Raw genomic sequence first — 21,812 nt, 5'->3', positions numbered from 1 at the left:
CAACGCCTACATGTTTGCATTGTGGAGGGCCATGTCGCCCACCAGCGCTACGAGCCAACGAGCGCACGAGCCATAAACGAGCCATAAACGAGCCATGACGAGCCATGACGAGCCGCAAACGGGCCCGTATCAACGACGACCTATTGTCCGTTGTCGCAATCCACCGACGTGGTGACGGGGTGTGTGTTTTGTTTTTAGTCTCAAGGGGGTCTCGATGTGTCCGTGTTGTGTGTTCCCCAGGCGATACAGTCAAAAACCAGGAATCCAGAGGCAAAAGATACTAAAAAAAACGAGGGCGGAGCCAAAATGAGTGTGTGTGTGTGTGTGTGTGGTCTATCAGGTTGTGTGCACGATGGAGATGTGGATGGGGGAGCCCGCAATGGGTGCGGTGTGGGATGGGAGACGGGAGTACAGATGGAAAGTGGCGTATGTGTCGTTGGGGGGTTTTTTTATTCTCATAAAACGAGGCGAACAAGCACAAGCGGCAGCTCAATGCCTCGATGGGTTGGCAATGTGGAGCGGGTCGGAGCGCTCGAGCGGGGTGTCAATCGAGCCCTCACCGCCGGAATATCCGCCGTACGGGTCCTCGTAGCCGTGGTGCACGCCAGCGGCGTCGCTGTACATCGGGTCGGCCTGGTGGCCATAGTCACCCGACGGTGCGCCCTGGTGGCCATAGTCGCCGGACGGTGCTCCCTGGTGACCGGCGTATCCCGCTTGCTCGTCGAAGCCGTCGGGGGAGTAGTAGTACCCTTGGCCGGTGCCGGGCTGCATGCTGTCGTAGCCGCCGTGTGCGTCCGAGTAGTGGGTGTGGTCCGAGTAGCTCTGGTTGGCGCCGTTGGCGAACGGGTCGCCGCTGTAGTCGGTAGTTGGGCCACCATAGTCGTTGTAGTGCGGCTGGTCCGAGTAGCCGTGCGCAATTGCCGCACCGGCCGCGCCACCGGCTGCGATACCGGTTCCGGCCTGGAGGCCGAAGGGGTCGTAGCCACCAGCGTTGCCGTACGTCGCGGCATACTGGTTGTACTGCGCCATGGGCTGGGACATTGTCGACGGGTACGATTCCGACGTGGGGTGGCTCGACTGCATGTCGCCCTCCTCGTCGAGGGGCGAGCGCGAGGCCGCAGCCGAAGCTGCGGCGGCGGCCGCAGTGACTTCCCTGTCGAGACGCTGGCGCCTGCGACGGCGGAAGAAGAGCAGCCCGAGAGCCGCAATGATGGCAACAACGGCGAGACCGACCACGACAAACACACCCGCCACCGCGCCGTGGTTGTTGAAGAAGCTGCTCGAGGATCCGCCCGACGAGCCCTGGTCCAGCGATCCCGAAGGGTTGTGGACCACCACCTGGGTCACAGTGTAGACAACTCCGTTCGAGGTGGTGAGGACATCGGAGGTAAACGACGCCGGCACCGTGGTGATTGTCTTCCCGCTGGCGTCCGTTGTGGTGACGCTAACGGCCGTGTTGGCTGTGGACTGGACAGCGACAGCGGTCGTAAGGGATGTGGCCGCTGCGGTCGTCGGGGAGGTGACTGCGGCGGTCTGGGTTGGGGTCACGATGACCGTGCTGGTGGACGTAGGGGTAGCCGAGGTCACTTCAGCACTGGTCACTGGTGGAGTAAAGGTAGAAGTCGATGTTATTGTCGACTGTGCGGGCGTGTCACTGCGGAGTGGAGTCAGTGGGGCAATTCGGTGTTTGTGCCAACGACAACGCACCTGGTCACTGGTGTGTTACTGGTAACAGGCTCGTTCGAGGTGGTCGTAATCACCGTCACAGGAGGAGCCGATGTGGGCTGTGACGTGGTCTGGGATGGTGCGTCCGAGGTGGTGACAGCAGGGGTGTCCGATGTCGTCGGGTTGGAGGACGGGGTGTTGGACGTCGGGTCAACGGCGCTGGATGTGTCGACTACTGGCGCTGATGTGGTGGAAGGTTGAGTATCGGTCGAAGGCGCGGCGGATGTGGGATCGGCAGAGGTAGGAGGATCGGCAGAAGAGGGCTCTGTCAGGACTGCATTAGACGAAACAAGCACGACGATGGTGTGAAGGTTAAAAAGTAAGAGGGGGCTGTTGTAGCGCACAATGTCTCTCGGCAATGTGCGACAGGCCGGCAAGTACTTTCCACAACAGCAACCACTGAGAACGAGGAGGGGGAGGGGGATGACTTACCCGACGTAGCCCCGCCTCCCGTTGCTGACGGGGTTGCCTCGCCGGCGCTGGAACCACCGCTCTGGCGTGGGAGCAGTTGATAGGCAGCACCGGCCAGCGCACCGCCGCCGCGGCGTTGCCTGATAGCGTATGCGCTCATGGGCGCAGCGATGGGAGGGGTGTAGGAGGACGAGGGTGGCCTTGTTAGGCAGGTAGAGATGGGGAGGATGTATGTGTGTGGGTGTATGTGTGGAGTGGCCAGAGGAGTAAAACGACGAGGCAAAAGGATCACAAAGGTAGAGAGACGGAGACGGTGGTGGTGTGGGAGCCGCAGACAGACGCAGGGGGGGGAGGGGAAGGAGGGGACCAATATCTTGATCAGGGGCAAAATGCACAGCCCAAAACTCTCTCTTGTCTCTCACCGCGCCAGTGGGTTATTACACGATGGTGTGTTCCGGGTACGCGCAGGCTTATGGACCCTGGGACCAGATTGCGCAGGCTTTCAAGGCGTTTGCCGACGAGTCCGAGTGGATGGGGTGGGTGGTGGGGGATGTGTGTGTGATGTGGATGAAGAGGGATGGATGTGGGGAGGGAGAAGGGGTGATGGATAGATGTGTAAAAAGAGAGAGGGGCAAATGTCGACAAGACGACGACGACAACGACGGCTGTGGGCAGAGCGGGGAGCGGCGCCGGCGGCGGTGGGGGGATGGGGACAGGAAGGCACAAACGCCAAAGCGGGCAGAGAGGTCGCTCCAACCGTCCTCTCTCTCCCGTCGCTCTTTTGTCCCATTTCCCCCCATGCATCTCTCCAGCGAATACTCGGCAATCCACGTTTCCAACGAACACACACATGCATATGAGTGACGACCTTGAGGAGCCTCTGGATCTCTGGGAGGATCCACTATCTCTTGGTCGCAGCGGTGTGTGGTGCCAAGAGTCTGACAAAAGGGAGTCTCACACACCCCACCCAGCGAGAGCACTGCCCAGCCCCCCTGCCAGGTCGATCGCAGCGTGATGTCGGTGGCTTTCAGCCCATTTCCCGCCCCCCCCCCAGTGCACCAGCATGCCAGCGTACCCAACATGAGTGCGCCAGTGCGCCAACGAGCGCCCAAAGCAACCCACATGAACGACCCAAAACGTCATGTTCCTGGATATGGGGATCCTGCGGGCCCTGGGGGGGGGGGGGGCATCCTGACGCATTAAACCGCAACACCCAGGCGACACCCATCCACTGCCATCCACTGCCACACGACTCGGCTCAACCCCCCAGTGGCTCGGACTAACATGCGTCTCGTGACCCCCCATCATTTCACCGACATCGGAACTGAACTGTGATGGGGTGTCCGGGGTGTGTTATATAAAACGTAGCACAGTGGTACAGTGGTACAGTGGTACAGTGGTACAGTGGGGTCAGCCAGCACCGCCGCCATTGTCTCGCTAGCACAGAATGAATGCGAGACACCCCCGGCTGTTGTCGTATCGCCGTCGCCAACGCCGTACTGCCGTACCAGCCGTGGCAGAGACTCGGCATCAATGCTTTTGTGGACCTGTATATTGCGCCATTGGGACTCATACACCATCTGCATTCTCGCTGGTGGGTGTACTGTACAGCCGCAGCACGGGGACTGCTGGCTGTGGCCCGCTCGTCACGCCAGTCACAACTGCCTTGGTGCCACATCCTCCGGCATATAACGAACGCTTTCCGGCGGGTCCCTCGTTGGATCGTCGGCGGACACCCGCACCCGAACAGCAATGTACTGTCCGCATGGGTCACATGACTGGCCGGCGACGACCTTAGATGCTTGCTGCCAGCTTTTTGCTCCTCGCTGGTCCCCTTGGTGCGCGGCCTCGGTGGAGATCTCGGCATAAGGTCCTGCTCTCAATTCTCCCAAAGATCCCCCCCGCGGCACAGCCTCGCACAGATCGCACAGATCGGGTTTCTATTGTGGTGTGAGCAGCGCCGCGAGCCCCGCGAGCCCCGCTTTTTTAATCAAGCTGTGGGAGATTGTGGAACCTGTGGCCCGGCTGGAGAATGCGCAACATGCATATCGCTGTGGCCGCGTGGCCGCCGTGGGGGAGAGGGAGAGAGGCAAATACCCACAGCCCACAGCCCACAGCCCACAGCCCACTGGCCACTGGCGCTTTTTGGCGCACAGACATGACATTCCTTCCGGCATTCCACGCTTGGCTCCTCGGTTCACGCCCGCCTCCACACGGCCTCGTCTGCCCACATGCCACAACACAGCGCCTGGCGGGGCAGAGCCCCGTAGGCCCGTATGCTGTGACGTGGTGGTCCTTCAGTTCCAGATGTGGCCGACACTGTGTATGAGGAGCTTGTGGGAGGACTGCCAAGACCATCCCCTCAGCGTGCAGTTGATAGACGAAACACATTCCCGCAAGCACATAAAATGTCACGCTGGGCCAAAAGGGCGCGACTAGCTAATCTGCCGAACTGGTCGTTAGCCGTAGCGGCGCCACTGACCCACTGGCAACTGACTGGGCAACAAGTGAACAGAGTTAACATGCCCCTTTCTCCCAGTATCGCTGGCTGGAACCCACAGAACGACAGGGACATCAAGGACGCGTGCAGGGCATGCAGGCCACCCAAACAAACACATTACTGGCCTGTCACGTTCCCGTCTACAAAGCCGCGCACGGCCGTTTGCGCAATGTCACCGCCGAATTAAACAAAACAAAACACATGTGCGCGGCGTGGCCGCTCGAGCAGCGCTCATGGACGTGCCGCACGTATCGCATGTGCGCGCGGGCATAGCTGACGCTTGCTGCCAAACGGGATTGCGGGGAGTGGGTTGTGGGATGTGGCAATACGCTCGACTGCAGTTTGCTCGGGTCTTGTTTTGTTTTTGTGGCAGTGAGCAGAGTGACGAGCACGTTCTGAATTTGCGCGCGCGTCAGTTCACCAGGTGTACCTGTTGCCTGTTGCCTGTGGCGGGGGGGGGGGGGGGGGGGGGGCATGTACACGATATCAGAAACCGTACGACCAACGGCACCGACGCACCGACGCACCGACGCAGCGGCCAGCAGACTTGCACGCGTGCCACAACAAGGATGCCAGAGCTAGCGGGAAGCCGACTTGTTCGGCCCGCCGCACGTCGGCACCCGACGTACCTTTCCATACATCTTCGCCCGAGCAGCGGGACCCATGACGACGTCGGTGGGGTGTATCGGGCCATGGTCGCTCCCACTTGGTGGGCAAGTGGACCTGGCAGATGCGTACATGATTTTCATAGCATAAAACACACACACATACACGAACGCGCTGCCTTTTTCGTTTTCACTGGGAAACCCCCGCAGAACATAACAGCCACACGGATCGCTCACAGCCTTCGTTTCCCTCCTCGTCCTCCCCCACTCGCTCTCCCTTCCTTGCTCTGCACTACGACGTGAACCGCGCCACGCCCTGCGTCCGCGTCCGCGCACTGTACTCGCCCTGCACTGCCCTGGCCCCTCCTCACTCCTCACTCCTCCCTCCTCACTCCTCCCTCCTGAGCCGCGCACGCACGCAGCCGCGCAGGCTCAAATTACACTCCTGTCCGCTCCCACACCCTCCCATCCACCCTCCCATCCACCCTCCCATCGTCCGTTGCCTTCCTTGCTCGCGTCCTGTATTCTTGTCTTGTCTTGTCTTGTCTCCTCTTCTCAGCTTCAGCTCCAGCTCGCATCGCAGGGGCATCTCGGCGTGGCGTGGGGCGGCGGGTTCGATACAGCTACAAGTCGCGTGCAGGTTCGCGATCTCGTGTCTCAAGAGTCGGGAGGAGCAACTTGGCGGCCCCCACGGGGGTGTCCCACTTTGCACTTTTGCACTTCGACTTGGTGGTTCACTGGCGAGCGGGGGTTGGGGTTGAGGGGTCCAGCGTACACGACAACAATAGGCCGCAGCGTCCGCTGCGTCCACAATAAAAAGACTGGCGCATGAGTCCCGCGTTCCGACTGTCGTCGCGTTTCATGTACCCATTGCACAGTTGGCGCAGAACAAAGAGACTCGAGGGGGGCGGTTCCGTGGCGGTGGCAACAGAGGGTGTGGCCTGCGAGACGGCATTGTTGGCGGTGGAGGGTGATGGCAGAGTGTGGGTTGTTGCAGAGGTTGTGGACGTGTGGCTGCGGCGCATGAGACTCGGAAAGCGGGAAGCGGAAAGCGACCAAGCGACCAAGCCACAGCAGGCACAGCACAAGGACAGGCAGGTCGGGGGTTCACCGAGGTGCGTTCTTGGGCACACGTCCAAGGTCCAAGTCGCCGCAGCGATCACCGTCAGCGCTGGTAGCGTGAGTTGAGGGTCGAGGTGGGGGTTGGATATGGCGGCTTATTTTCGTCTACGGAAAGCGATAATCACACGGAAACATCGATGTCGATTAACACGGTCGGTTGCGGCCTAAAGGGGCGGTCTTGGTGGGGAGGGGGATTCGAGGGTGGTGGAGGTTGGAGCGTCGGGGACACATGGGTGATCCCACTGCGTTGTTCTTAGGGGTGATGAGGAGAGTGGTGGTGGTGGCATGGTGGAGTGATCCGAGCACGTGTGTGGGGGTACGGGGTATACGGGGGTGCGGGTGTCGATCGAGTAAGAGTAGCGCAGAGTGATGGAGTCCCGTGTGTGGTGGGAGCGAGATCGACCCCCGCTGCACGAGGCAGCGGCGCTGCGCGGCCTAGAGATCCCCCTTCCTAGGCGGGAAGGGGACCCGCGGGCTCCTCGGCGTCGTCGGCGATCGCCTGCTCGTCGGCGCTGTCGAGCGGGCCAGGCGGGGGCGGCTTGGCGACGAGGCCTTCGCCGCCGAAACTCGCGAGGCGCACAATCCGCCGGCCGGGCTGGCTCTCGCGGCGCTGCAGCTGGCCCGTGGCCGGTCCGGGTCCGTGGTCGTTGGCGAGCACGCCCGTCTCGGCCACGGTCGGGTGCGACGGCGTCTCGGCCACGGGGTCGAGGTATCCCGACGCCGAGTCCATCATGACGCCGCCGTTCATGTCGGACGGGGAACGCAGCGGCGGCGAGTCGTTGTCGCTGTGCCCGTTGTCCGGGGACGGCGGGAGCGCTGCGGGTGTGTTGTTGAGCTTGGAAGGGTCGACGGGGGTGCTGTTGGATGTGCGTCTGGCGGACATCATGGTGGTGGAATGGGAGGTGGAGAGAAGAGAGATACGGAGGGTTGCTGGGGAAAGCCAAATCCATGGCGCCGTCATTCACAGTGACACTCCGTGGCGGTATGCGAGAATGCCCCCGCTCCACCTGCGCCGAGAGCGGCCTGCGGGGCCAGAGATCCAGACAGGGTGACGGCCAAATGAGTGTGACGGCAGCCCACCTCGACCACCTCGTGACCACCATGCAATGGCGGCTCATCGTACCCCCCCACACAAACGCAAAAAAAAGGTCATAATCCTGGCGCGCCGTGTGTGCGTGGGCCAGAGCGGCCAGAGCGGCCAGAGCGACCGGAGCGGCCAGAACGGCCTGAACCTAGAACCAAAGAACCGTTGGGCCACATCTCCCAGACCAGTGAATATACCTCCTGTCTCGTCGAACATGATAACGACCGATGCATGACTCCCGTTGGCCCCTCGTTCAACACAAACACACACACACTCTCCTTGTATATCCCCCCCGTCTACTATATAACTAGCGTCATGATTCTGCAGAGAGTGTCAGCCAGTTGTTTTGGTCCAAAAGGGAGAGAAGGCGGGCACAGAGTGCCAGTAGAGCGTGACCGTGCGCGCGTCGCGGCCTTTGGCTCTCGCCTGGCGCTCGCGCTCGCGCTCGCTCCCGCGGTGACTTACTGGTTGCTACAGAACGCGTCCACTGTCCTCCCGTCGCTCGCCCCCTGCCTCAGGCCCGCCACGTCGGCCTCGTTGCCAAACGCAGCGAGCAGGAGACCCGCGTCCTTGACGCTGGCCACCAGGCTGGGGACCGCCGCCAGTGTCGTCGCCTCGAGGATGACGCCGAGGAGGTTTGTCTGCTTTGCAAAGTTGACGGCTTCGCGCACGCTGAGGCAGCGGTTGTCGGGCTCGGCGCCGGACGGGGACGCGATGAGCTTGTGCGCGTCTTCGGCTTGGCGCCGGTCGATGCCGCAGTACGACACAAAGAGGACGGCGTAGTTGGGCTGCTTCCAGTTCAGGGCCGTGCACACGGTCGGGTCAAACGAGGAGAAGAGGATCCGACGGCCGGGCGTCACTTGCCCCGCGTCGTAGACGACCTGCAGGATGGCGTCGACGAACGTGTTCACCTCGGCCGAGTGCGCGATGCCGGTGCGCTCGGCATCGAATTCGCGCGTGTACTTGAGACACAGGTTGAGCCCCACCTCGGCCGGCACGAGTTTCAAGAGGTCCTCGACCGACGCCATGCAGTTCCAAATGACGTCGCGCCACTGCACAAACGTCGTGGCAGTACATGAAGCCGGGAGGCCGCGGCCCGTCTTCTTGGCCACGGCCTCAAACTGGGCATACGTCACGTTGGACACTCCCACATCCACCTCGTCGACGGGCAGCTTGAACTTGCTGTAGATGACGGGGATTCCATCGCGCGTCACTTGGACGCGCAGGCGGATGTAGTCGCCAGACAGGGACGAGGCGGTGACCAGTGCCGGCTCTTCCTGCGACTTTACGATGGACACTGAGGGGCGGACGGCCGGGGACATGCTCGAGACGCCGACGGGGCGGTGCGACTGGAACTGGTGGGCGTGGTCCTGTGTCGAGTTGGACGGTGTGACCTTGGACTTCCAGTACGTCTCGACGCGGCCGCCAATCTCGAGCTTGGCGCCTTCAAACGGACGAATGCACGACAGCTCAAAGGCGACCTCGCCGATCGTCTTGAGGTGGTGGTCGACCAGGAAGGCAGTAAACGTCTTGTGGTCGCGGATATCCATAAATGTGGACGGGTGGATCGTGGCGCGGCCAATGACCTTGGAGCCAAACGTCGGGTACAGAGACACCTCGAGGGCAAAGCGCTCGAGCGACTGGACCTGGAACGAAAACACCTCACGCGCATCCGCCAGTGGCAGGATGACAGAGTGCGGGACGACGCTCGTGTCCGACTTGGACGTCATGACGAGCTTGAGCGACGACCACATGTGCAGCGAGTCCTGGCCAGAGCGCGAGTACAGCTTGACGGGCGGAGCCTTTTCCTCGCCGCGAGCGTACGGGTGGCCCAGGGACAGCTGGACAAGACAGCGCTTAGCAAGGAACTCGTGGCCATACACGCGCAGAGGGATGATTGGGGGTGGGAGCGAGAGCGAGGGGATGAGCTCAAAGTCGTCGCCGGGGCCGTCGAGCTCAATGTCCGAGCCGGGCGACAGGGCCTTCATCTGCGGGTCCGCCGCTAGGCCGAGGTTTTCCATGCCGCGGATCTCATTCTCCTTGGCCAAGAGCTTGGCGCCAGAGTCGATGAGGAAGTTGAGGCACTGGACGTGGCCAAACCATGCCGCGTACCATCCGGGCGACTTGCCATACTCGTCGAGGGCGTTGACGTCGCAGCCAGCAGCCACGAGCACCTTGATGCACGCGAGGTGGTCGAGGCGGCCACCCACGGCGGCGTGGTGCATGGGCGTCCACAGGTTGTACTTGTCCTCCTTGTCCTTGCCGCCGCCGTCCGGTCCGCCCTTTTCCACGAGCAAGCGGCAAATGGCCTCGTGGCCGGCCTTGGCGGCAAAGTGCATAGGGAAGAGGCCTTCCGAGTTGCCGCGGATCTTGGCGCCACGCTGGAGGAGCAGCTGGGCAACCTCGACCTGGCCAAACTGGCAAGCAAGCGACAGGGGGATTAGGTCGTGCGAGACGGCTGTTGGCTCCACGTCCGAGCCGCCATTCACAAAGATGCGGACAACCTCGAGGTGGCCGTTGGTGATGGCGTGCATGAGCGGCGTGTAGCCGTCCATGTCGGTTGCGGAAGCCCGTGCATTGGACGACAGGAGCAGCGAGACGATGGACGGGTGGCCGTGCATGGCGGCATAGTGCAATGGGCGACGGCGGTAGACGTCCTCACGCTCGAGCAGCTCGGGCGCGTTCTGGAGACACAGCTCGACGAGGCGGAGCGAGCCGCCGATAGCGGCCTGGTGCATGGGGTCGCGCTCGTTGATCTTGTCCACGTAGCCAAAGTCGAGGGGAGGCGTGAACACCAGGTCGAGATAGTCGTCGGGGACAGTGAGGGCTGCGCGCCAGAGAATGCGCATCGCGCGGCCGTCGCCCTTGTTCTTGGCCAGCAGCTTGCGGGCCTGCTTGAGCCAGTGGGTGAGGGCCTCGCGCCCACCCTCGACCTTGGGCAAGTTGGCCTCGAGGTCGTACAGCGCGTCGGTCGCGAGCGCCTCTCCCGGGTCGCTCTCATAGTCGTCGCGGTCAAACGCAAGGCCGTCGTCGCCGCCGCCCACCTCGGGCAGCTCGTCGGCAAAGAACGACGCGGTCAGGTGGTCGGATCCGCTCTCCATGTCGAGCAAGTTGGCAGCAACAATGTCCGACAGCTTGGCGATAAACTCGCGGTTGAAGCACGGCTGCACCTCGACCTGGCGTTCGAGGTAGAGCTCCTTGGTGTTACTCTTGGACCGCTTGTCCCACTTTTTCAGAATCTTGCGGAAGCCCGTCGCGTTGATCTCGATAAAGCCCTGCAGCTTGCCGAGGTCACGCTCAAACAACCGCCAGCCTTCCTCGAGACTTGCCCACTCTGCGCCGCGCTTGGTGCCCTCGCTGATCATGCCGTCCTGCACGAGCTCGCGCTGGCTGCGTAGCAAGCGTTTCCGGCTGGACAGCAGCGTCAACAGTCGCAAGCGGAGCTCGCGCTCCTTGATCAGATAGAACGCGTTGATCTTGCATCTGTCAGCTTGGACTCTGTTGTGGTAAAAGCTCACCTTTTCCAGCTCGCGCGCAAGGAGGAAGAAGAAGGCGTCGCGGTGCGCCTTGAACGTGTTGCCAGGGTCGACACTGCCGTTTCCGGCCCCCGAGCCGCCGAGCAGCGCCGACGTCGGTGCTGGCGGCTCAGCACCGGGCGGCAGGGCATCGAGGTCCCCGCCGACGTCTGGTGAGTCCCGCACAGGCGCGAACACTGGTGTGTTGGTCGCGCTCGGGGCCGGGCTCGTGCCGCTGAGGTTGGCATCGGACCCGCGGCGCTTGTTCAGCCGTCCGCCCGACGCCAGGAGCGCGGCTTCGGTCGCGGGACGTCCGGCCGCGAGCGAGTTGATAATCTTCTTGAGCGCCTAATGGTGGTGCGTGTCAGTCCAAAGCACACTCTTTGCCGTGGTCACGGTCTGTGCGCCCGCGCCGCCGGCAACGCAAGGCAAGTCCGGGGTGAACGCCCGCAACGGCCGTAAGACCGTCCGACGAAGATAGCGCTGCGCGCGCGCAAGACCGCCATAGCTGTAGCCAAACCTACCTTGTAGTTGAGATAGAACTCCTGCCAACCGGCCACCTGGGACGCGACGATGCTCTTGCCGAACTAATGTGTGAGCTGATAGAACCGACGGTCAGCAGCTTACCTTCATCGTGGGTGGCGGCGTAGATGGGGAGGTGTGGGTGGAGGGTGTTCAGTGCACGGCGGCGCGTGCGGCTAGAAGAGTCGGCGCTGTGGCCGCGGGTAAGGACTCTTGGAAAGAGCTAAAGGAAGAGGGGAAGCAGAGGATGTGGATGAGGTGGAAAGTCGGACGAGTCGGGCAGAGAGGCCACTGTCGCGAGGCAGATGTGAGGGGTGTGGGGTGGTTGGAGGGCAGGTCAGTGTCACTGCCGATCCATGTGTGGGTGCGCAGGTGCCAAGTGCGAGGGAGATGTGAGAGTCGTGTGCGACGTGCGACTGGACTGGTGCGAGGCGGGCGAGAGGATGGGTGTGTGTGTGTGAGACGATGGTGATGGGGTTTGCCAGCGCAGTTGGGTGGTGGTGGTGGTGGTGGTGGATGTGGATGCCTTGGTCGCTAGCACGATATAGGTCCCGAGTGGACGCCCAGAAGCCGCGCCGTGATGGGACAGAACAGTCAACACGTGCGTGCATCCAGACAGTCGACAGGCCAGACAGCCAAAAGGGCAAAAAGCGGGGGGGGGCAGGATTACTTGCTTCCGGCGGCGCTCGCCGGGTCTCTGCGCCGGTCTGGCCAGAGAGCACACCGTACGTCCCATCATTTGTATCATTGTCTCGCCCATCCCACGCTACAAAGCTGCAGCACACACCACACCTTGCAGATCTCCACACCAATGCATACCCTCTGGCCTCTCAACTATACCCACTTGCAAGAAGAACACGCACAAAATGCAGTCGACTTGCTTGGTCACATTCGTCATGCTCATGTCGCTGTGGCGCCACGAGCCAGGGTCAAGCAACCGTTCCCGGCTCAATCCACACGCAGTCACTGCCATCAAAGTAATGACCAGTGTGTCTCCTATATCCCTCTCGCACCTGCCCCGGTTGCTCACGGACTCACCGGGCTGGTCGTGCGAGCGCTCGTGAGCAAGATGGCGCCGGGAGGCCGGTGGACCATTCGGAATAGCCGCACGCATCGCCTGGCATCGACGTGGTCTGGGGAGTTTCGGAAGGGCATGGTCTAGTCAATTGACTGCAGAGCGAGGTTTCTTGGCCCCCCCCCCCCCCCCTGCTGCTGCTGCAGCACTGCACACTGCCAGTGGCCAGTGGCACACGACCAACGCACGCACGTACGGCGGCGCTGTTGCCGAGTGCGCCGCACGCGCGTCGTACATCGCCTCGCCTGCACAACGCACCCACACGCCGGCGGTTACCTGGCCCGTTGCTCCGTGATCCGTTGCCTGTGTGCCCACGGTTCCGGAGCTCTTTTTGGCGCCGTCAGGACAGGACGGCGGGGTGGCGACGACTGGACGACTGGCTTACCCACAGCCCACGTGTGACTGCAGCAACGAGGGGGCGAGTCCCCAGCGGCGCAACGAGGTCCGAAGACCCGAGAGACGGGGGGGGATGTGAAGTTGGTATGGTCAGCGGTCGTGGTTGAAGTACAAGAGGACACTGCAAGTGTTGCAGCAAGCTGCACCTCCCAAGGTCCCAAGTAACGCCGACATGATAGGAGACCGAAGCTTTGGCTTTCGGCTTTGGCAAGCCACAGTTCGACTCTGAACGCTGTAGCGCCAGTGGACGAAGATCTGGAATCCATTGTTCCTCTCACGGAAGAGACGCAGACGAGACCATGCAGCGTCCGTGTCCGAGAATGAGAGACGCGTGAGCTGGCGCCAATCAGCACAAAGTGATCAGGTGCCAGGAGCGATACCAACGGCGACGGACAGTCAACATAAGAGATAAGGGTTTGGTGAGGAATGCAATAGGCGTCCCATTAGGCTCAACGACAAACTACTCACGCCTTGCGACTGCGACGGCTGCGAGCCTGGTTCCGATAGCATCGGAGCGTCATGTTGTGGAGGCCGTCCAAGGCGGGCCCGTTCACATCGGACCCCCACACGCCCCTCCCCGGCGCACCACCCAGGAGGTATTGACCATGGACGGGCTTATCACGGGGACCGGTCGACGCGGCCGTGGTCGCCTCTGTATCGTTCCCGCCCACCTAGGTTTAAAAGCACAACAATGCTTCGTCTCACCACATCTCCCACCATCACCCTCTGCAGAACCACACGCCTGCTGCCCATCGCGCCAGTGTGCTTTCGCCACTTGCCACCGACTCACCTATCGCCCAGCTCCACTTTCCCCGCTCGACGCGCCCTCGCCACCATGACCGTTACCGCCTCGCCACTCAGCTTCACCTCGCTCCCACCGTCCCCACAGGCCGACCCCAAGTACTTTGAGGAGTTTGGCCGCGAGGTGCATGGCTTCGACCCCGAGAACAAGGATGTCGTCATGGACGAGATCATGGAGGCACTGTACAAGGTGTGTGCGGTGGCAAGATCCGCGACGTGCTTGTGAACCACCGCTGACAATCCGCGCAGTACCAGGTCCTCCTGTTCCGCGACCTCAAGCTCACCCCCAAGCAGCAGTTTGAGATGACTCTGGTGTGTTATCTGGACGGGATCGGTGATATCCCCAGCTAACAATCGCAGGCGTTTGACCCCACAGCCCAGTCGTACGGCCACGGCAACAACAAGACGGGCAGCGAGAAGAAGAGCATTCTCCACCCAGACCTCAAGACGATCCCTCACCGCCCCGAGGTCCAGCTCATTGGTAACGGCAAGGTGCCGGGCAACTACGAGGGCCTTGAGAGCGTGCGTACACACAAACACACACCGACCGAACGCGTTATTGACATATTCCCAGCCCCAGCTCAAGCACCCGCACCACAAGACGTTCCACCGCGACCCCGTGTCGGACGAGGACGAGGCCAAGGGCATCACGCGCTTCTACCGCTGGCACATTGACGCCGCGCTGTACAAGCTCAACCCGCCCAAGGTCACGACGCTGTACGCCGTCAGCGTGCCCAAGGGCGAGTGGCAGACGCTGCGCTACGACGACGGCACCGACGACACGCTCAGCCTCCCCAAGGGCTCCACTGTTTGTGAGTTGAGGCAGGCCCTAAAAGCGAGTACTGTGTCAACTGACACATGTCCCAGTCGCGTCGGGCAAGACCATGTTTGACATTCTCCCGGCCGAGTACAAGTCGGTCGCGGTCCGCACGACGGTCAAGTACGCGCCGCACCCGTACGTGTGGATGAGCAACGCGCACGCGCTGCCCACGGGCCTGGGTCTCGAGACCGAGGGCCTCGAGCTGCCGCTCGACGAGCTCCCGCCATGGACAGAGAGCGAGCTCAAGGCCCTGCCCATGTGCTGGAAGAACCCCGTCACCGGCGGCCTGCACCTGCAGGTCCACCCGTGCGCGCCCCAGGCCTTCTCCATCGCGCCCCTCCCGGCCGGCGCACCCCGCGACAGCACCACGCTGTACCCCGACGGCGCCGAGATCACCGACATTGGCGAGGTCCGTGAACTGCTGTACAAGCTCCAGCGCCCAGGTATCGACCCCAAGCTCCTGTTCGCCGCCGAGTGGAAGGAGGGCGACTTGGTCCTCTTCCATAACCGCGGCCTCTTGCATTCCGTCACGGGCGCGTTTGCGCCCGACGAGCTGCGCATGTTCCACCAGTGTAACCTCGCGGCATCGACCGAGCCCGTCGGTCCCGACGCGGCGGACATGGCGGCGTACGCTTAAGCTTACGTGCTCGGGAGGCAGTGGCGAAGGGAGCGGCAGACTGGTGATTCGGGATCATTGGCGTTGTTACAAGACCATCGGTTGTACTGTTTGATTCATACCCATGCATAGTGGTTTAGCAGACGTTGGCGCCGGGATTTGAGGTGCGCTTGATCCGTTGCGGTGTGGTGTAGTGTGCGTCAGAGTTGAGCCCATCGTCAAGGCCTGCTGTCACCACTTCATACTCCAAAAGTTGGTGGCTCTAGCCCCGGCCGCCCCGGACCAGCACCCCGATGGCGTCGGTGCGGCGTGGGACGTGGGATTTGGAATGCAATCCACCTCGCATCACGTTGGTTGTCACCGGTCGCCAAGTCAGCCACAGTGCTGCACACATGTGGCGAAGGGCAGGTCGCCGATCCGCTCGGGGTGGCCCTTGTGAGAAGGCCGACCCCGTCGGCGGTGCTCGCGCCGGGCATTCCGTTCCCTCCTGTTCGTGGGCAGCGCACCGGTCCTTGTGACCGAGCTGGTTTGCTGCCCGGTGAGGTGAGGTGTACAGATGTGTCAATGTCGATGTCGAGCCCGGCTGTTGGACGATTATGGACGCGGACGTGCGTTTTGCCAAGGAAGGACGGGGGTGGATCGTCGCCGCCCTGGGAAATTCATGCAAAATGGCATGAAAAATCTCCTCCGGCTCGATCCATGCGTGCAGGACCTGCAAAGCAGGGGGCAAGGTTTGCCGCAGCTACAGCAGCCAGCACGCAACACTCAGAAGGTGTACGGTACCCCGGCTCTTAGCGCCCATGCCGCCGTCCCTCGGTTTACTATGTACCAGGCGAACGCCATCTTGGAAAGGAGCGCGGCTGATCGTCGTCGACGTCGTTCCTCAACTCGCAGAGGTAAATGCGTTGACTCTGGTTCCAGCAGCAGTCAAGATATTACATGCAGCCAACGTAGATGCAACCTCCACCAAGCACCGTCTTCTCTATACAACGCGCTCCGCCTCCGTGACCACGATTGAAGAAAGCCAGAACAGCCGCGACGGGCCACCGCACATCCAAGCTCACAAACACCATCGGCGCCTGGTTATATCAGTCGGTAGATAGTTTGACTCTTACTATATAAGATATCAAAATGTCATGGGTTCGAGCCCCATACTAGGCTTCTCTTTTGGCCCTGCGTGCCCCCCTGCGTGTCTGCTATGCATCTGCATCGATGCCGGGCGACAGAGACGACATTCGGAGGCAGGGGCAGGTTCTAGTTGGGGGAAACTTTTGGTGCAGAGCGGGAGTAATTTTTATGGGATCGCCGCCGCCGCCACAGTCTCGTCGCCTGCACCGTGGCGATAGCGGTCCGCGGCCGGGTGTGATGTTGTGGGTTTGACGGGTCATGGTCAGTGTACTGGTCCTTGGCACAGGTGTCAGAGTGAGTGGGGAGTCGTCGAGTCCCGCCTGCCACCTGCAGCGTTCATGTGGTCAGCAGCAGGTCCGCCTGCAGGGAACCGACACAAAGGTCCAAGTTGGTCGGTTCAAGCCGTGTCATGAGTTGCGCCGTCGCTCCCGACACGACACGCTCCGGCCTGCGTCTCAGCGTCGCGAAGCAAAGTCCACGGCCAATGATACTGTCAGCGGTAGACTTGAGTCGACTCCCCATGCGTCTGCTTCCAAGTATGCCGAACCCCTTACCGTGGTCGTTGCAGTAGGCTTCTGGACCGTACCCGCCTGCTGGTGTCGTTATTGTCGGTGCTGGAGCAACCGACGGCGGTGGAGGCTCCAAGTCGCGTCCGTGAGACTGACGAGTGTGTCATCAAACCAAGGAAGGCAGGTGCCTCATGCCTGAGTGCTGCTGATGTGGCTCGCGTCGGCGATGGACACTCATGTCCGTAAGTACACCCAGCACCCTGACTGTTGAAAGCCGGGCACAGGGGTGTGGGCATGCAGTCAGCCATGGTCTGCGAAATGTTGGTTTTGTACCGGAGGGGGGGCATGGATCCACACCTGCGTCGCTGTCAGTTTCCGGACGACAGCTCATGGTTCATGGGGCTTTTCCACTTTCAGAAAGCCTGGTTATATCAGTCGGTAGATAGTTTGACTCTTACTTCTTTAAGACATCAAAATGTCATGGGTTCGAGCCCCATACTAGGCTTCCTCTTTTGCCAGTGCATGGGCGGGAGGTGGCTAGGTGGCTGCTGCTGCTGTTCTCCTTCTGCCCCTCAAGGCTCATTTTTTTCTTTCTGTCTCCCATGCATTCTGATCTGCACCCCCAACACCGGCTCTGCTCTCCTGAGCGCCGTTTCCACCCGCCCGTCCGGCCCCGTAAACGCGAAACGGCGTGCCTCGGTCCAAAGCGGGACCGCGACCAGTGACGGAATTATGGTTTTGATGGCCCGGCGGGGTCGAGTCACAGTGTGCCAGACATGTTGCTCGCCGTGCCGTTACTCGTAACTTGGGCCTGGAGTATGTTGGTACCGGTGCCGTGCGGGGTCATGTCTAATTTCCAGCACAAACCCACCAGCGCCGTGCACTGACGGCGTCGTACACCATGTTCATCCACTTTTATATGTAATGTTCAGAAGAACGGGGGTGGGGGGTCAAACATGAGTCCACATGGAATGCTGAATGTTCCAGGCCGACAGAGTGGCTGCGTGCGTGACGCCAAACACAGGACGGGGGTTGCAACTGTCTCTGGGTACGACCTGTGCCCAAGGGCAACGGCTAGACCTTCTCTTGCATGTCCATGAGGTACGAAAAAGCCATCGACATGAGAGAGCGGATGGGAGTGAGCCGAACGAGTGGGGCCTTTCTGGGGTCTTTGACGCCACAATGCAGCGTAGCGAGAAATGTGTGCTTGGCCACTTGGCCAGTTGCCACCTGTTGGTTATGGGGCTCCCTGCTCCCTAGCTGATCGCCAGACATGTCCAATGCCCAGTGTAGTGTCGTTAGCATCATTACGTCTTTGTTAGGCCATGAGCCTGGGCCTTTTCGTGGGTGGTGGTTGTTGTTGTTGTTGACGTTTTTGGGGTATTGCTGGATTTCTCCGGCATGAACTGGCGCCAGCTGTGGCCTGCAGCTGGCTGGATCCCAGGAGGAGGAGCGGGGTGTGCCCCGATGCAGTGACCACAACCCAGCTGGCCATTAACACTACATACTTGGCCTTTGGCCGAATCGACGGTGGGGGACTTGCGCTTTGCTCTTGCCTCGCTCGGCCCGACGTTTGCACTCTTCTGTTCCTGTGCCCTCTTCTGAAGCCGTCGCCTGAATCCGCACCCACGCTGATGGCCATGTTCCACACCGTGCGGAATGTCCATCCAGTGGACTGTATAACATGGCCGACATGAAACAGAGTTGCGCATTGGACAGAGAGAAACATTCGATGGGTGGGCCTGTGTGATCCTGTGACGCAGCGGTTTGTTGTTCTGTGGTCCGTGAGCCAAGAGGCCACCTTCTCTCATCCGCAGGCCCCGCAGGCTCTCCTGTTGCTGCCACCATCGACCGTCGTCGAGTGTGTCCCATCCGCAGGGGATGATGCTGCGCATTAATGAAAAGGAGCCCAGCATGACGGCCGTTTGTAGATCGTCATTGTATCTGACATTGCCCGTGTAATGGACGCACCGCAGCCAGATGCCAAATGGCTCTTAAGCATCACCGCCGAGCAGCGTGGGGACGACCACACCCCCCGGTTGAGGCAACACGGCGGCAACGGCCCGTCCGGCAGGCCCGTGGGTGGGCTGGAAAACGGGTTCCTGACACGGGCAACAGGCGGAAGCGCAGAGGGGCAGAGAGGCTGCAGGGCGCACGCGCACACACACTAAACGACGCGTTAACAGCGGCGGGCGCGCGCGGGGGGCGCGGTCGGGTGCTCGGGCTCTCTCGGCGTTGGGCCAAAAAAAAACGGCGGGAGAGCAGAGGACGCGACGACGCGAGAGGCGTTTGGGTGTGTCTTGGATTTAGGGACACGACCGATCCTTCAGGGTCTTGGCGCGCCCCTTTCCTTGTGCTCTTTTGCCTTCCTCCTTTTGCCTTCCCCCGGCGAGGGAAGGGGGGTGTTTACATGCAACACACCAGTGGTTGAGCCACCCCCTTGTTGAGTAGGTCGGTCGGGTCGTTTGCGCAACAACACCCTTTCTCTTTCTGTCCGTGTCCTTTTCCATCTCTCCATCACTCTCTCGCTCACTCTCGCTACCTCCCACTCTCCTTCAGTCGTCGCTTGTGGCTCTGGCAGCTACCCAATCCCCCCCTCCCTCCCCCTCGACAACTCCCAACACTCCTCCATCGACAAACACACCCATCCACCAGCCCCGACCTGTAGGCACCCTCGTTTTCCCCCGTGGGTATCACCGTTGAGAACCTGCACAAAAGGACTTGTCAGCGTTCGTTTGGCAGCGTCCCATCAGTGCATCCATGTCAATAAACACGGATTGCGCATGGACACATGAACGCAAACTGGACCCCCCCCCCCCCCCCCTGCCCCCCACACTGGACACACACACTGACACCCAGCATAGAGTCTTTACAGTTCAACCCCAATGCTCGCCTCCCTCGTTCTCCTCGCGCTCGCGGCCATCCAGGCCGTCGCTGCCGCCCCGCACATTGCCCCCAGGCATGGCCACCACGACGTCGCTGCTCGCAGCAGCAATGCCACCGACCTTGCCGCGCGTGACTCGTTCACTGGCCGCACCACCTACTACACCACCACCGACTCGAACCCCATGACCGCGTGTGGTATCCTCTACAGGTAAGTCGTGTAACGCACACGCCGCCCGCGCGCCCAGCCTTGTGGCGTTCATTCCCCATGGCCCACGCCGCGCGCACCGGCTACCAGTCACACACACGCACACCCGCTAACCCCAACAGCGACAACTACTCCAAGATTGTGGCGCTGTCCATGAGCCAGTTCTCCATGGACCTCTGCAACACCTACATCACTGTCCAGTACAACGGCAAGACTGTCCAGGCCCAGATCTGGGACGGCTGCGAGACCTGCTCGTACGGCCAGATCGACCTGTCGCCCGGTGCCATGCAAGTCCTTGCCTCGGACTATGAGACTGTCGGCCAGTTCACCTCGACTTGGTGGTTTGGCTCCAGCGGCGGCGACGACACCTCGTCGTCGTCCTCGTCGTCCAAGGACACCTGGACCTCGACCTCGTCGTCGTCCACCTGGACCCCCGAGCCCAGCACCTCGACTTCGACCTGGACTCCCGAGCCCACCACGTCGTCCACAACCTCGACTACCGAGACCCCTACCAGCACCGTCCAGTCGACCACCGAGGTCAGCACCACGTCCACGCTCGTCCCCACGTCGACCCTGGCCCTGAACAGCACTGTGTCCGCTACGCTGCTCAACGCCACTACCGCTGTGGCCAACGCTACGGCCTCGATCGCCAACGCGACCGCCCCCGTCTCGGGCATCACCCTCGTCCTCAACGCTACTGCTACCATCTCGGCCGCCGACACTGCCATTACCCAGTCCGTCGCTGCCGACGACAACGGTTCGCTGTCCCACGTCAACGCCCTCGTCGCGGCCCTCGGCCGTCTCGTCGTCATTGGCGCCTCGTTGTAGTCCATCGACAACAACGACGGTTTAACGACACGTCAACCATTATCTTCTTTACGTAGCATATAGCGGGACACCGGGACACTGGGCATATTATTCCTTCCTCTCTCTCTCTCTCTCTTTTTTTTTACTCTTTTGTGAAACTTCCTCTCTCTCTCCCTCTACTACCGCCTTATATCAGTGTCGACAGTTCTACTTGTCGATGCACGATCATTTTATGACAAACAGAATACCCGTTGTGCACAGAGAGGAGACTGGAATCTTGAGCAGCAGCAGCAGCAGTGACGAGCGAGCAGAGCAGCGACAGCAGCGTGGCCATCGGCTTCATCCGCAGCGACGCATGCCCAGATAGCAGCAGCGCACAGATACCATGCAGGATCAACATGGGTGCTCCTGGCTGCGAGCGAAATAAACATTTTAAGGATGTCATGGCTCTCGTCGCCGCAGCCAGCCAGCCAGCGCCGCCAGCCAGCGCCGCCAGCTCCAGACCCGTCCCCCGCAGTTGGACGCCAATGACTGCGCGCGCCGGCGGCGGCGCATGACTTTACAGATCCGCAGGAAACGGACATTGGCATCATGATGCATGTCGTTCATGACAGGAACGCATGCTGATGAGATGATGCTTGTTCTGTGAGAAATCTGAGGTACACTTTGGCCTGTGCGACATCAACACTCCGTTTCCATCGGACGCGGCAGTAGTGTCTCAACATAGGACGCCGTGTTACGTAGGATACGGGTGCCAACGCGACTGGACTGGCGTCTGCGTGCTGCTCAGCGTCTGGACATGCATGCAAAAGCAGCTCGGTGGTGAGCGGTGTGGCCCACCAGCACAAGCACCGTACATGCCACCTGAGCACGCTGCACCAATCCAGCCGCCTCGACTGCCCCAGTCCTGGGGGGGCAAAAGTTTACGTCTCGCCTGATCGCCTGGCGGTACTGCGGGCTAGGACGTTAGGACCCTCGCGGGCAAAAATCTGGGGTGGCACCCCTGCCGTCGGTTGGGACCTGCCAAGTCCAAGAAAAAAAAACATCGTGTGTCGAGGGGACCGACCGCGAGTGGGAAGCTTTCG

At 61.4% G+C, this 21,812-nt stretch overlaps 5 protein-coding genes and 2 non-coding genes across 7 annotated transcripts; 4 read left to right on the top strand and 3 right to left on the bottom strand.

Annotated features, from left to right (window-relative positions):
- Positions 1-489: 489 nt before the first annotated feature.
- On the bottom strand, positions 490-2,296 carry EHS24_003398 (uncharacterized protein; the record flags this gene model as incomplete). Its single annotated transcript, XM_028619079.1, has 3 exons — positions 490-1,654; positions 1,708-1,990; positions 2,158-2,296. The coding sequence occupies 3 exons, from the start codon at positions 2,294-2,296 to the stop codon at positions 490-492; spliced, it is 1,587 nt and encodes a 528-aa protein (XP_028472575.1).
- Positions 2,297-6,814: 4,518 nt separating this feature from the next.
- Positions 6,815-7,246, bottom strand: EHS24_003397 (uncharacterized protein; the record flags this gene model as incomplete). The annotated part of the gene is made up of 1 exon (XM_028619078.1): positions 6,815-7,246. One exon carries the CDS (start codon positions 7,244-7,246, stop codon positions 6,815-6,817), a length of 432 nt encoding a protein of 143 aa, XP_028472574.1.
- Positions 7,247-7,908: 662 nt separating this feature from the next.
- On the bottom strand, positions 7,909-11,595 carry PHO81 (phosphate system positive regulatory protein pho81; the record flags this gene model as incomplete). The annotated part of the gene is made up of 4 exons (XM_028619077.1): positions 7,909-10,923; positions 10,966-11,310; positions 11,487-11,549; positions 11,590-11,595. The coding sequence occupies 4 exons, from the start codon at positions 11,593-11,595 to the stop codon at positions 7,909-7,911; spliced, it is 3,429 nt and encodes a 1,142-aa protein (XP_028472573.1).
- A 2,195-nt stretch (positions 11,596-13,790) lies between these two features.
- Positions 13,791-15,213, top strand: EHS24_003395 (uncharacterized protein; the record flags this gene model as incomplete). The annotated part of the gene is made up of 5 exons (XM_028619076.1): positions 13,791-13,946; positions 14,006-14,068; positions 14,117-14,278; positions 14,331-14,568; positions 14,624-15,213. 5 exons carry the CDS (start codon positions 13,791-13,793, stop codon positions 15,211-15,213), a joined length of 1,209 nt encoding a protein of 402 aa, XP_028472572.1.
- A 1,056-nt stretch (positions 15,214-16,269) lies between these two features.
- On the top strand, positions 16,270-16,353 carry EHS24_003394. Its single transcript has one exon. It is a non-coding gene; the product is annotated as a tRNA-Lys (tRNA).
- Positions 16,354-17,249: 896 nt separating this feature from the next.
- Positions 17,250-17,334, top strand: EHS24_003393. Its single transcript has one exon. It is a non-coding gene; the product is annotated as a tRNA-Lys (tRNA).
- Positions 17,335-19,714: 2,380 nt separating this feature from the next.
- On the top strand, positions 19,715-20,748 carry EHS24_003392 (uncharacterized protein; the record flags this gene model as incomplete). Its single annotated transcript, XM_028619075.1, has 2 exons — positions 19,715-19,923; positions 20,043-20,748. The coding sequence occupies 2 exons, from the start codon at positions 19,715-19,717 to the stop codon at positions 20,746-20,748; spliced, it is 915 nt and encodes a 304-aa protein (XP_028472571.1).
- Between the last annotated feature and the right edge of the window lie 1,064 nt (positions 20,749-21,812).

This window comes from Apiotrichum porosum (genome assembly GCF_003942205.1).
Source record: "Apiotrichum porosum strain DSM 27194 chromosome Unknown scaffold_16, whole genome shotgun sequence".
In the NCBI taxonomy this organism is placed as follows: Eukaryota; Fungi; Basidiomycota; class Tremellomycetes; order Trichosporonales; family Trichosporonaceae; genus Apiotrichum; species Apiotrichum porosum.
The sequence above is the reverse complement of the archived record's forward strand: the minus strand, read 5'-3'. Positions and strand labels throughout refer to the sequence as shown.